Genomic DNA, 14,410 nt, shown 5'->3' on the forward strand with positions numbered 1-14,410 from the left:
TGTCAATGAACTTGGAGTTGAGGAAGCTGGTATTGATGGTGGTGGCATTTTTAAAGACTTCATGAGAAATTACCCGAGCAGCCTTTGATGTGCAATATGGGTTGTTTAAGGTCTGCATGTCTAGTTTTTACTCATGTTTTGTGGGTTTCATAATTTACCTTGTAGCCTACCGTTTTTAAATCTTGTACATGCTTTCTTTCAGGAGACCGTTGATCACATGCTTTATCCTAATCCTGGATCAGGAATGGTACATGACCAGCATCTCCAGTTCTTTCATTTTCTCGGCACTCTTCTCGCAAAGTATGTTTCCATATAAATTTTATTAATTTGGCCTTTTTCTTATTGAAGTTGATTTTCCATCTTTAAAGAATCGACTCATGAAATGTTTTCCCCGTTTTGTTGTTTCAGGCTATGTTTGAAGGGATTCTAGTTGATATACCATTTGCAACTTTTTTCCTCAGCAAATTAAAACACAAGTACTTTAATTTCCTGTCATTTCATTTGTTAATCCCGCATAGACCTTGTGTAGACGTCGTAAAACTTCTATTTATCGTTGGCTAGGTACAACTATTTGAACGATTTGCCTTCTCTGGATCCTGAGTTGTATAAGCATCTTATATCTGAAGGTTAGTATTGGCAACATCTGTTTTCCTCTTATTATGTGGAGAACCGAGAAATATCTGTTGTGTTCCTGGATGGTTTTTGGATGTTCTTATTGGCTTTTTCTCTATCCACTACTTGCAGCGTTATAAGGGTAATATCGCAGAGTTGGAGCTTTACTTTGTTATTCTCAACAACGAATATGGAGAGAGGACAGAGGAAGAGTTACTTCCAGGGGGTAAAGACATGCGGGTTACAAATGAGAATGTTATAACTTTTATTCATCTGGTTTCAAATCATCGGTTGAATTTTCAGGTGCCGGCACTTTCTCTCTCCTTTATTTTAGCATATGCTTGAGGTCACCCATGACTTCAGATATCATCCCATTTTTTTTTTGTGTTGCAGATACGCCAACAGAGTTCTCATTTCTTGAGAGGGTTTCAGCAACTCATTCCAAAAGAATGTATCGACATGTTCAATGAACATGAGCTTCAGGTGCCAATGGATAAACATGCTCTGGATGGTTAAAATTTTGTGTCTATTACTGCTTTGCTAGTTGTTTACCTACCTTCTGTGGGGTTTGGTTGTAGTTCTTATATCTGGTTCAGCTGATAGTTTGGATATTGACGACTTGCGTCAGAACACTAACTATACAGGAGGCTACAACGCTGTGAGTTCTTCTTTGCTGTCAGCAGAAATGCCATTCATTAAGTAATTGAAACAATTGTTATATGAACACATCGCTGTGTTTCTTGACAGGGACATTATGTGATTGATATGTTCTGGGAAGTTCTGAAAAGCTTCTCAACCGAAAACCAGAAGAAGTTCTTAAAGTAGTCAATTTCACCCAAGTTATCACATGAGTCTTTTGTGTGTTTCTTCAACGGAACTGAGAAGGAACTAACATCTATCGTCTTTATTTACAGATTTGTGACAGGCTGTTCGAGAGGACCACTGCTTGGTTTCAAATACTTGGAACCTGCATTCTGTATACAGAGGTAACCTTACACAGGATTCATAATCATTTTGGTTTGAAGTTACACAAATCATTAAACATCATCGTCGTTTTGGGACTGTGTTTCAGGGCTGCGGGTAGCGCGAGTAATGAAGCAGTTGATAGACTACCTACATCAGCCACATGTATGAACCTTCTCAAGCTTCCTCCCTATCAAAGGTTTGTCCTTCCCATCATATACATCATCAGTGTTGGTTTTTTTACTCATTACGAGAAAACTTCCTCTTTCTCTCGAATAACTTGTCTTGCACTCGATCCTATATAACTGGAGAAAGCAAACTTAACATCTCTTTTGTCAATGATGCAGCAAAGAGCAACTTGAGACCAAATTGATGTACGCCATAAGCGCAGAAGCAGGTTTTGACCTGAGCTGAGTATCTTTTGCGACTTTGTCGCACGGAGAAACAGATGAAAGACAAAGGGGGTGCTTGGTAGAAGACAGAGATGAGGAAGAATCAAAAGCATGTTTCTTGGATGTGGAAAAAAAAAACAGGAACTTTTTTTTCTTTTGTAATATATATTTAATCAAGGATGATGGTAAATATCTTTTGAGTGCATAATAATACATAGGAAAGGAAACGTAACATTTTGGTTTGGAGAATAAATGAACCATGTCATCAGATTTGCAAACAACACCAAATCCACACAACTAGACAAAATTATACAATCGAAGTCTTTATCTAACTTGATATAATCCCCCATATATATGTCATGGTTGATTCGTGATCAATGAAACTTACTTCTTAACATTTACAACTAGATTTGGTTTTTGTTTTACAATATATATCCCCATATATTAAAAGATTTAATAGAATCATTATAACATTTGAGGTAGACATGTGTCATCACCGGTCTTAGAATCTTTAGGAAACATGTTGGTTCATCTAAATATATGATAAGTTTTATATTAAACTAACTATAAATTCATCATTTATATTTTTTATTTTTTCCTTAAATAAAAATTACAGAATTGCCTAATGTGAATAAATTATATATGAAAATTAATGATTTTGAATAATAAAGATTTTGTAAAAATTAGTGTATCATCTATCATGTTTTTTTAAATTTTAAATTAATAAAATAACTACATAACCATATAATAAAATTTTAGATTTTTCTACATATGTTATATTTTTTTTGAACACCTATAAATTACTAAAATTGTTAAAAGTTTCACATTCAAAATTTTGTGATCCATGGTATAATTTTTTTTGTTATGATAAAATTAACTGTAAAAGATATATATACAAAGTTATAATGCCTAATTAAGTGTGATGTTGTTTGATCACAGTTTAACCATGGATTGGTTGAGGAGTTTTTTTTTTTTCAGTTGCCATAGAGGAGAATGTTACTATACTCGCACATCTATAATGTGATTCGTTATTGATGACAAAATATTTTGGTAAACCGAACCAATATATAAGCAAAATAGTTATTGTAGTCGATAATATACGAGGTGATTTAGCTATGATGCCAAAATGTTATTTAGAAATACCTATCATATAATTTTTTAGGGAAAATCCAATTCTTAAATATGAAACTTGAAAAGAAATTACGACTTCTATTTTAATAAAATAGATTAGATATCTTTTATCTTTACCTATAATTTCTACATCACAACATATATAATCAACGTAGCATAACAAAACTTTACATGAAAAAAAAATAGAAAAGTAAATATACGAAAAAAAGATATTAGGAATAAGTATTTCACATCAGAAATTTTAAAATACATTAAATAATATATAAATGGTTAATGTCAATTCACTAATTGTCAATTAGTTTTAAGTTGGAAGCCCATAAAACTTATCATGATATCAGAGCGGGCCCAATATCCTGACCCATTAATCCGATCCGGAAAGTGGCTCGATCATCCCACGAATTGATGGCCTCATGAAAGGCTCAATTTCTTCGAGATAGCTAGAAAAAAACATTATCTCGGAGGGGTATGATGGATTCTGTGAGACTAATGGTTATTATAGCCCATATCCTAAATACTCTAAATCCTTAATTCATATAATCCTACATGACCGGGTATAAAGGTTATAATTGACTCGCTCGATCGTGTATAAATGTTTTAAAGTTCCGAGCATGACATTAAATAATATATAAAAAGTTAAGATCAATCTAATAATTGCCAATTGGTTTTAAGTTAGAAATCCAAGAAATATATCAAAAGAAAAACGTATGTTATTACACCAGATAGTAAATGGAATTTTGATAGGTCTATTTTTTATTGCCACCTTGTAGGTGAATGAAAGATGCAAAAGAATCAAGAACTTAAAACGCTGGAGAAAACTGAATCAACGGTACACATTCTTCCGTACATCAAATTGCGTTGAGGAACATAAGCAGGCACATTTTGCTGTCCTTTAAGATCAGCTTCACAAGAAGATATACTATCAAAGGATTTAGAAGCTGCTTGAGATGCTAGCTTGTACGATTTAGAGGTCGCAAACGTTTGAGCTCCCTCGATGGCTTTAATGGCTGACTCATAACCTGTCACACAGGTCGTATATGGGGCCTTGAGCCTCGGATCATTTGTGGTTCTCACTAAGCCTTTCATCATGGCAAGATTCTTATAGGCAAACAACTGCGTCTTTTGGAGGACCAAGTCGACAAGACCACTTATGTCGAGGTTGAAAGTTTCTGGATCAGGGGCTAGCCAACCGGCGCAGAAATGGTCGTAGATTGGCGGTTTTGCGCAGAGTTGGGCAAGCACTCCTATTGTGACTTTATCTCTCGGAGAAAAAGATGACGAGAAAGGGGTAAATGATAGAAGAAGAAGGGCAAGAACTGAAATTAGGTCTCTTGTGACGCAAGAGAAAGCCATTGCCTTGAATGTGGTAAAAAGAGGTATGTGATTTATTTAGAACTTGGTGGTGGTTGTTTATCAGTAAACAGATTATATATAAGAGATAATCTCTCTCTATTTAGGAATGGGCAGATTAGTAAGAAAATAATCACATAAAACTAAATTCATTGACTTGACTATATATGTAACACACTTTATATTTAGTACTTCTATTAAAAAACATTCCAAATTCATAACGGAATTAGTAAAAACGTATCTTAATAAATATATTGTTTACTAATTAATTCACCTTAAAGTTCTAGGAAAATTGCCACAATACCACATTCATAGTACCACTTTACTTGTTTACAATAATCACTTTTATTCTCAGTTGTAATGAAAGATAAAATATATCTATACCTTTAGGATTAACTAATTAGACTTAAAGTTTAGAGTTGAGAGATGTAGTAAAGTTTTTGGAATATAAAATTTAAGATTCTAATAAATAAAAACAGTTTCAAACATAATTTTGATTTTGAAAAAGAAATTTTGGAAAAAAAATGGTTCGAAAAAAATTCAAAAACAAATTCAAAAAAAATTTACAAAAAAATTGAATTTGAAAAAGTATAATTCGAAAACATGAAATATTATTATTATTATTTTTTATTTATTTAATAATTATTTATTATATATATAAAGAACAAATGTATAAGACTATTTTGTCACTTAATGAAGAAAGTACTTTTAAAAATGTCACTTTAGTGATTGTAAAAATGAATAATAGTACAATAAAAATGGTAAACCTGAAATTTCTTTAAATTTCTATTAGCTGAAGGGATATCTTTGTGTTTTTTTTAACATGACTGTATCAGTATATTACCATTTAAAATGTATTTTTATAGTTTTTTTTTTTTGGTAAAAATGTTAATTATTATTTTGATTAAAGTTACAAATCAATTTGATATAAAGTAACACCTATTTGGCAGGTACAATCTTGATGAAGTAAATGAAATATTGACCCGATTATGTTTCTTTTATTGGCCACCCAAACTCGATGAATCACATTTGGTCATCTGAAATTATTACTGTAGTCAGATGTTTATAAGAGTAGGGGGTTTTTTTTTTGTAGTACAATTATAAGAGTAGGTATTTTACTTTGGTTTCGCAACTCGAAGAGATCCAATAAAGTTCAAATGAAAGAAATCCCCTAAATATTGCAAAGTGATTTCATGCATTTACTTTTATGGCTTCTGTACATTCACTTTCACTAAATAAATAGGAGATGATATATACTATGCATAAATGACATATACAATTACATTTTAATATTGATTTATAATTTTGACAAACTTTTTAAAATATGATAATAACTCAAAGGATATCGAAACACATTACAAATAAAAATATGAGACAAACCAAAGTAATCCATAGAACAATTTTTTTTTTTGAAAACCACCACAAATTTGATCTTTAAATCAAATAAATCATTGTGGAAGCACCGTAGCCTATTGGTTAAGGTTTAAACGCTTCTACACCCAGGTCTGGGGTTCGAATCCCAGACTATGCAATTAATTGCAGATTACAGGAAATCCAGGTTTCAAGTCCCGGAGAAAGCGGTTTATGGCTCAGGTGATGCAGTTAGGCGTAGGTCTTCATAAGGCAGGTAGTATTGTCGGTTGTCGAATCGTCTATGTAATCTTTCCTATATCATAATTGTAAGATCGTAATAAATCAGCGTTAAAAAAAAAATCAAATAAATCATTTCAACTGAGAAACACTACCTCATTTCAAAAACCTCTGCCACTCTTCAAGTTGAAAACTATGTCGTTATTAACTGATCTTGATTCAAATTACAAGAAAAAACAGAGTGACATGGTCGTGGCTCTTACTGGATCTAAACCGAACTTGGGACATAGGAGCGCATAAGTGGGTAGTAACAACCTTCCCCAAGCTCCACTCCACTTATTCTTGTAGTGTCCACCTTTTCCAAATATGCAAGCTGCTTGTATTCTCTTTTATACTATGTGTTTTTATTTTCTGTCTCTAAGAGTGAAAGTATCATTAACATATAGGTTTCCATATACGTCAAATATATTCTTACCATATGGGTCTTCTGCCACTTCTTCATTATTTATTGGGAATTCGGCCAAAAAAATCACGAACTTTGCACGAATTGCCAAAATAAACCTGAACTTTTGGACTGGCCAAAAAAATACCAAACTTTTCATTGACTTTAAAATTTATTAACAATGTCTTTATTGACTTGCCAATTTAACACGCCGTTAGCAAACTTAACAGAAAAAATTGACGTCGTTTATTGTTCCGTTAACTGAAACGACGTCGTTTTTGTTTTACATGATCTGAAAATAAAAACAAGTAGAACCCTGGGTTCGAACTCGGGTTGCTTGGGTGAAATGATAATGTATTTAACCACTGGGCTAAAGGCGTTTTCAATATAGTTCCAAACACATTTAACTTTATTTGGTACTCACTGAATATAAAAAGTTCTCTAAAAACATAAAAGATCTTTAAAATTACAAAATATTGAAAAATAAAGATTTTGTAAAAAAACAAATTGAACTTAGAAATATTTTTTTCTTTAAATAATCAAAACATTTCCAAAAAAATTCATTTTTTAAAATTAAATTAAAAATTGAAAAATAATAATTTTTTTTATAAAACTAATTTTGAAATTAAAATAATTATTTTTCTTTAAAAAAACAAAAATCTTCCAAAATTTTCAATTTTTTAAAATTAAACTAAAAATTGAAAAAATAAATAATTTTTTTATAAAATTAATTTTGAAACTAAAATAATTATTTTTCTATTAAAAAAAATCTTCCAAAATTTTCAACTTTTTTAAAAATTTAATTTTTAGCTGATAATTGTAACTTAATTTTTTGCATTTTCTTTGAGTTTTTAAAAAATTTGGATTTTTTTTTAAAGAAAATTTTGGAAGATTTTTGATTTTTTGAAGAAAGAAAAAGTTTATTTTTAATTTCAAAATTAAATTTACAAAAAAATAATTATTTTTCAATTTTTTGGAAATTTAAAGCTTTTTCAAAAGTTTTTAGAGAATTTTTTGAGTTTATGAGAAATTAGGGTTATGTTTTGTTTTATTTCAATCATCCACGTTTTTTGATCAATAAAAAGAAATTTGTATCTAATCTTTCAAAAAGTCTCAGTAGCCCAGTGGCAAAACTCCCCTCTTTTAAGTCGAAGAGTGCGTGGGTTCGAGTCCAACCAACAACAATTTTAAGATTTTGTCTTAAACAAAAGAACTGAATGAAACGACGTCGTTTCACTAAACGGTAGTATTTAACGGTGGGTTAACACAGTTTTAACTGTCGGTTAACGGTTTGTTATTTTGGTCAGTCAATCGTAAGTTTCTTAATAAACTAAAAAAATCAACGAAAGTTTAGGATTTTATTGGCCAGGCTCGAGTACATGTTTATTTTAGCAATTCGTGTAAAGTTCATGTTTTTTTTGGCCGAATTCCCATTATTTATTAGATTTGTTATTGCTCATAAAGAACAATCGCTCTCTTATCTCTTTCTTTTGGGTTACTAATTTTCGTTTTAATCGTGGAGTTCATTTTTTTTTTCTTTTAACACAAATCGTAGAGTTCATTAAATGTCATTTCTCTCTCCTTTTATTTGATCAAAATGTCATTTCTCTTTTACTCAGATTTTCAACATCAAATCTCTAATAACTCGGGGCATCTCCATTTCCACTTCATAATTTACTTCAAAACTGGAATAGAACATGGAGTATGAACAAAAAATAAAAAATTTTTCCATTTATGTATTAATCACTTTTCTGTTTTTCACTACTCCGTTTCCTACTCCATTTTTCAGTAAATTATAGAGTAAAGATGGAGATGCTCTTAGAGATAGACATTTAAAAGTTATGCTAACACATGCTCACTTTCCTTCAACTCTCCAACACTCCTGCAAATACAAAAGCAAACAAACACCCAAAGATTCAGTTAGCTCTTCCAGCGACCTGTCTATCTCCATAAAATGTTCAGAGAGTTCATATAGTTTTTTGTTTCTTACTATCACATCCACCGATATGTTTTCCTTTGATGAACACATTTGGAACAGTGCGCTGCCCTGTCCACTCAGATAAGCTGATTGTATCTCACCTCCATCACCTGCCAAAATTGTAAAGTTAGCATGGGACGATATAATCCAGGTTTAATGACAGATATTTTAGTTACAAAAAATGGAAAAGACTCAAGCTTTTAATCAACCAAAGACATCAGAGATATAGACATAATAATACATAATAATTATAGAACCCATCTCTTTCCTTTCCAAAACAGTATATATCTATCTCTTTTTAAGGAAACGGATGGGCGACAGTTCAATCCTGCAGATTGAGACAGATCTGATAATTCAATCCTAACAATCTTATCGATTAAAGACAGTTGTAATAGATAAGTCATGATAGATCAGAGATGGCTTTGCCTTTTCATTAAGGAAGAGAAACATAATTCCCATGAATTCATAATTTTTTGTACGACCAAGACGGAGAGAGTCGAAAGGTGAGTTGCAAACGACATTTTCGATAGATGTTATAAGCTGCGCCTGGTAGAGGAATCGTTGAGTATTTGAGATGGAATGTTTCTCCGGTTAAGATAAAACTTTATATAAGAGGATTTCGTAGGGGTTAACTTTTTGATGGAAACACAAAGAGTCACCCCGTGTTTCAGAGCTGTGTCTGAAGAGATAGGGACCGAATACGTCATTCTTTTAATATTGGTACGAAGCCCATCATTCTTTTGACCCTACTTTTTAACATTCTTGTTTAAGCCCACCTAGAAAACTTATTAACACTTTTTGATCGTTTCTTGTTTTCACTTTATGATATGAAGCTTATTTCATGTCTCACAAAACTCGTTATTCCCAAGCCCATTTGGCATTAATCGCTTCTGAGTGATCCCAATACACAAATGACAAAATCATGTTGAAACAAAAAAATGTTTAATACTCATGTTTAAATGTGGGACCCACAATGATACACGTGTGGACACGGGAAAGAGCTAGCTGTCCTATTATAATATAGATTTGACTTTCAGTATTGGTAGATATTTAATACCTTTTTTGCAGTTTGATAGTCAATTCATGGATTATATATTGACTAAAAATCTATCAGAATTAAAAAGAAACTAATGTTATATTCTCTGAATTCTTTTAATAATATTTTTTTCTTTTAATGTATACATGTTATTACTGTATATATATAATCAAATAAAGTAAAGAGAATTCACCAAACAAGAAAAATTAAAGCGAATATCTCTCAAAAAAAGATTTTAAAATCATCTCTAAAATGGTTATTACCATGAAAACTTTAATAATGTTTGTTTTCACTACTTTTTTCATTATATCTTATGCTGATTCACTTGATTGTCCATATCCTCCAACTGCGGCTACCATTCCTGCTGATTATCCAGGTAATCATTTATAACTTTATAGGTACGATTTTATCAATTTTGATTAATATTCATATTGGTTCAATGATTTTGTTCATATAAATAGGTTACGGACCTATAGTATGCTTCAGACTCACTAAGCCGTGTTTATCTGGAGGATGGGGAGAGTGCCAAAAGCTTTGTGACGAGCGGGGTGATGTTTTACATCAGTGCAGTCAGGATGAATGTTATTGTGAAAAATTAAGTATGCCTCGAACATAAAATAAACATCAATATCTTTTATGCATCTTTACCAATAGATGATAAGAATAAAATAAATAAATTTAATCAAATTGAAATAGATAAAAGAAAAATAAATAACTTTTTTTTTATCAAATTGAAGTTAGTTTGGTTATTCTTCTTCCTTTCCAGAATAATGTATGTTTTAGTGTTTTTACACATACTAAAACATGCTAATAAATGTATTATTTTTTGTGATTGGTTATATCCCTTAATTTCTAGTCAATCAAAATTCAGTAAACACAATTAATATCTTTGAAAATACAATTTACAATTATTATATGAATTGAAAATGTGAAATATAAAACTTTTAGATACAATTTTTTTTCTAAAACATGGAATATATTGAAACAAATAGTAATATATAACCAAAAGCTATGACTCATGCTATAACCAAAAATCTTAGTTTTAAGTAATAAACGAATTTAATAAATTAAATTCATCACCTATAATGTTCTGTAAACTATATTTGAAAGCTCTCTAAAATTATATTTTAAGCATAATATACTATTATTTAATTTAGGTTATTTTAATCATAATATATGCTAAACCAACTTAAATTATATTTACAATAGAACCATCCTAAACCGGTTAATAAACCAAAAAACAATACTAAACCAACATGAACCAATACCTGATTCGGCGAGGAATGATGTGTTTCGATATAAACGCTTGAATGGTTATTAACTGTAATGGTTTGATCATGAAAGAGTTAGTATGAATATTAACAATAAAATTATAGATTAGATTAATTTAAATTTGTAAGAATACCTTTGAGTCTATGAAAAGCAATTCAATTCCCATTAATAAGTTTGGCTTTTGAAAGTTGCGGGTTTCCCAACAATAAATCCACCTAACAAAAAAGTTCGTTATTATAAAAAATATCCTTCAAGGTCATTAAAGGTTTTTGGGACGGCAAGAGTTGATGGTGAAACCATTTTTTTGCTCGAGTGCTTTGAAGTTTTCCTTGAAAATATGAGGTTGATGTTGATGGAATAATGAGTTTTATAGGGACTTTCTTGATGTAAAACTATATTTTTATTTTTATTTTTGATTAATGTGGTATTTCCATTTTTATATAATTTATTACCATTTTAAGATAGATGTTTAAATCTTTATGTATTTTTTCCATTTTTTAAAATGTTTATTTCCATTTCTTATATTATTTATTTACGTAATATCTATATTTTATATTTTAAATAGATATTTAAATCTTATTGTACTTTTTCCATTTTTTTAAATTGTGTATTTACTTATATTATATATTTTACATTTTAAGATAGATGTTTAATGCTTAATGAACTTTTTCCATTTTTTTTTAAAAAAATGTCTATTTACTTAATATTATATATATAATTCATATATTATATATTTACATTATTTACTTATTACTTATTTTCCTGTATATGTATTTCCATTTCTTGTACTTTTTATTTACTTAATATCTCTATTTTACATTTTAAGATATATGTTTAAATCTTAATGTACGTTTTCCATTTTTTTAAAATTGTATATTTCCATTTGTTATACTTTCTATTTACGTAATATCTAAATTTTAAATTTTAAGATATATTTTTAAATCTTAATGTTATTTTCCATTTTTTAAATTGGGTATTTACTTATATTATATATTTACTTATTATTTATTTTTCTTTATATTGTGTATTTTTATTTCTTATACTTTCTATTTACTAATAATTTTATAATTTAAGATAGATTTACATTTTAAGATAGATGTTTAAAATGGATCTTAAAAAATTTTATATATTTTTTAAGTATTTATATATTTATTAGAATCATAAATTTCATATTTAAAAAACCCTACCCCACCCTTCAACTCTAAACCCTAAGTCTAGATTAGTTAACCCTAAGGGTATAATTGTATTTTACCCTTCATTAAAAGTAAAAGTAAAAGTAGTTAGTATAAACATGAAAAGTGGTACTATGAATGTGGTATTTGTGGCAATTTCCCAATAAAAATTTAGTTTTTTTTGTATATGCTATATTTTAAATTTTTAAAAACGAATATAAATGACTAAAGTTGTTAAAAATCTCACATTGAAATTTTTGTGATCCATGGTTTTAAATTTATACTATAGCAAAATACAAATGATTATGAAATTACAGAAGTAGGAAGTCTCATTTAATAAATATTATATATATGTATATTAATATTTTTTTAATGAATTATATACCATATAAAATACACAAGTATTTTAATTTCGAATTTGCTTTGAATTTTTTTGATAAACATTTTGAACAATTATTGACAACTTAATATTTAGATTTTAAACTTTGCATTGAATGTTTTTAAAATTATAAATTACTAAAACTATTAAACATCCCATAATTTTTTTATTGTTATCATTTATTTAAAATTTTTGTTATTAAGAGATACAAACGATCAAAAATAATATGAGTATAAAATATTTTTTAGCAGATGTCAATATTAAAAATGTACTTTATATCTATGTTAATATCATGTAAACTTAATTTTATAACATATAAAATAGAAAAAGTGTTTGTCTCGATTAATAAAATTTATTTAAGTATTTTTACCAATTTAGTTACATACGTAATAGTTACTAATTTTTTTATTATTTAATATATATTTATTATTTCATAATATGTAAAAAATATATAATACTTAAAAATAATTTATATATAATATTCATCCTGTCCAAGGGGCGGGTCTTAACCTAGTGCCTAATTAAGCGTGATGTTGTTTGATCACAGTTTAACCATGGATTGGTTGAGGAGTTTTTTTTTTTTTCAGTCCATAGAGGAGAATGTTACTATACTCGCACATCTATAATGTGATTCGTTATTGATGACAAAATATTTTGGTAAACCGAACCAATATATAAGCAAAATAGTTACTGTAGTCGATAATATACGAGGTGATTTAGCTATGATGCCAAAATGTTATTTAGAAATACCTATCACATAATTTGTTAGGGAAAATCCAATTTTTAAATATGAAACTTGAAAAGAAATTATGACTTCTATTTTAATAAAATAGATTAGATATCTTTCATCTTTACCTATAACTTCTACATGACAACATATATAATCAACATAGCTTAACAAAATTTTACATGAAAAAGAGGAAAAGTAAATATAAGAAACAAAGATATTAGGGATAAGTATTTCACATCGGAAATTTTGAAATACATTAAATAATATATAAATGGTTTTGGTCAATCCACTAATTGTCAATTGATTTTAAGTTGGAAACCCATAAAACTTATCATGATATCAAAGCTGGCCAATTAGCCTCACCCATTAATCCGACCCATAAAGTGGACCGAGCATCCCACAAATTGATGGCCCAATGAAAGGCTCAATTTCTTCGAGATAGCTAGAAAAGAGCATTATCTCGAAGGGGTATGATAGATTCTGTGAGACTAATGGTTATTATAGTCCATATCCTAAATACTATAAACCCTTAATTAATATAATCCTACCTGACCGGGTATAAATGTCGTAATTGACTCGATCGACCGTGTATAAATGTTTTAAAGTTCTGAGCATGACATTAAATAGTATATAAAAAGTTAATGTCAATCTAATAATAATCTATATTATTAAAGTTGAAGTACACATTGAGATTGTTTGGCAATATGGATAGTAGTTAAAAAAATAGTAATCTTTGGAAACATGAATAGTAGTTAGAAAAAAAAATAATGGGCTTATGCTACTAAAAATTAGAAGTCTATTACATTATATTAAAAAGTAATGGGTCTATGTTATTTAATATATAATATATTCAAATCAAAATAATAATTTAAAATTGATTTATATCAAAAATTCATTCAAAATAAATATATATATATATATATATATATATTCAAAATTTGATTTTTACTAATATATTTTTTAATAACTATTATAAAAATGTTTTCAATATATATAAGAAAAATACAATACAAAGCCCAATTTCAAACACCAACTTACATTATGGTTTTTATATTTCACATTAAATTTTAAAATATAATATATGTGATTATTTATATGATTGTACGTATAAAATATTATTAATTATAAGAAAACTAATTTGATGGTACGTATAAAATACGATTAATTATATGATAACACATATTTTGTAACCTATAATGACACATATAGGATATTTATATAATAGTGATTAGGGGTGGGCGTTCGGATTCGTTTTCGGGTCTTTTTGGGATTTCGTGTTCAGTTCAGATTTTTGGGGATTTGGTTCAGATTTGGATAACCAATTTAAATAGGTTTGGTTTAAATATTTGGATAGAAAATTAATAAT

General features: G+C 28.7%; 2 protein-coding genes and 3 long non-coding RNA genes across 5 annotated transcripts; 3 read left to right on the forward strand and 2 right to left on the reverse strand.

Annotated features, from left to right (window-relative positions):
- Positions 1-9: 9 nt before the first annotated feature.
- LOC125606417 lies at positions 10-1,162 on the forward strand. The gene is made up of 6 exons (XR_007337756.1): positions 10-110; positions 203-300; positions 409-476; positions 562-626; positions 745-915; positions 1,006-1,162. It is a non-coding gene; the product is annotated as an uncharacterized LOC125606417 (long non-coding RNA).
- A 28-nt stretch (positions 1,163-1,190) lies between these two features.
- Positions 1,191-2,248, forward strand: LOC125606418 (E3 ubiquitin-protein ligase UPL6-like). Its single transcript, XM_048775486.1, has 5 exons — positions 1,191-1,270; positions 1,360-1,433; positions 1,527-1,598; positions 1,685-1,774; positions 1,923-2,248. Exons 2-5 carry the CDS (start codon positions 1,378-1,380, stop codon positions 1,987-1,989), a joined length of 285 nt encoding a protein of 94 aa, XP_048631443.1. The 5' UTR covers positions 1,191-1,270; positions 1,360-1,377; the 3' UTR covers positions 1,990-2,248.
- Positions 2,249-3,713: 1,465 nt separating this feature from the next.
- LOC125606426 (pectinesterase inhibitor 1-like) lies at positions 3,714-4,953 on the reverse strand. Its single transcript, XM_048775494.1, has one exon. It carries the CDS (start codon positions 4,446-4,448, stop codon positions 3,888-3,890), a length of 561 nt encoding a protein of 186 aa, XP_048631451.1. The 5' UTR covers positions 4,449-4,953; the 3' UTR covers positions 3,714-3,887.
- Positions 4,954-8,034: 3,081 nt separating this feature from the next.
- Positions 8,035-9,242, reverse strand: LOC125606429. The gene is made up of 2 exons (XR_007337759.1): positions 8,468-9,242; positions 8,035-8,359 (listed from the first exon to the last, which is right to left on the reverse strand). It is a non-coding gene; the product is annotated as an uncharacterized LOC125606429 (long non-coding RNA).
- A 204-nt stretch (positions 9,243-9,446) lies between these two features.
- On the forward strand, positions 9,447-10,178 carry LOC125606428. Its single transcript, XR_007337758.1, has 2 exons — positions 9,447-9,867; positions 9,953-10,178. It is a non-coding gene; the product is annotated as an uncharacterized LOC125606428 (long non-coding RNA).
- Positions 10,179-14,410: the final 4,232 nt, after the last annotated feature.

This window comes from Brassica napus, unplaced genomic scaffold (genome assembly GCF_020379485.1).
Source record: "Brassica napus cultivar Da-Ae unplaced genomic scaffold, Da-Ae ScsIHWf_883;HRSCAF=1252, whole genome shotgun sequence".
In the NCBI taxonomy this organism is placed as follows: domain Eukaryota; kingdom Viridiplantae; phylum Streptophyta; class Magnoliopsida; order Brassicales; family Brassicaceae; genus Brassica; species Brassica napus.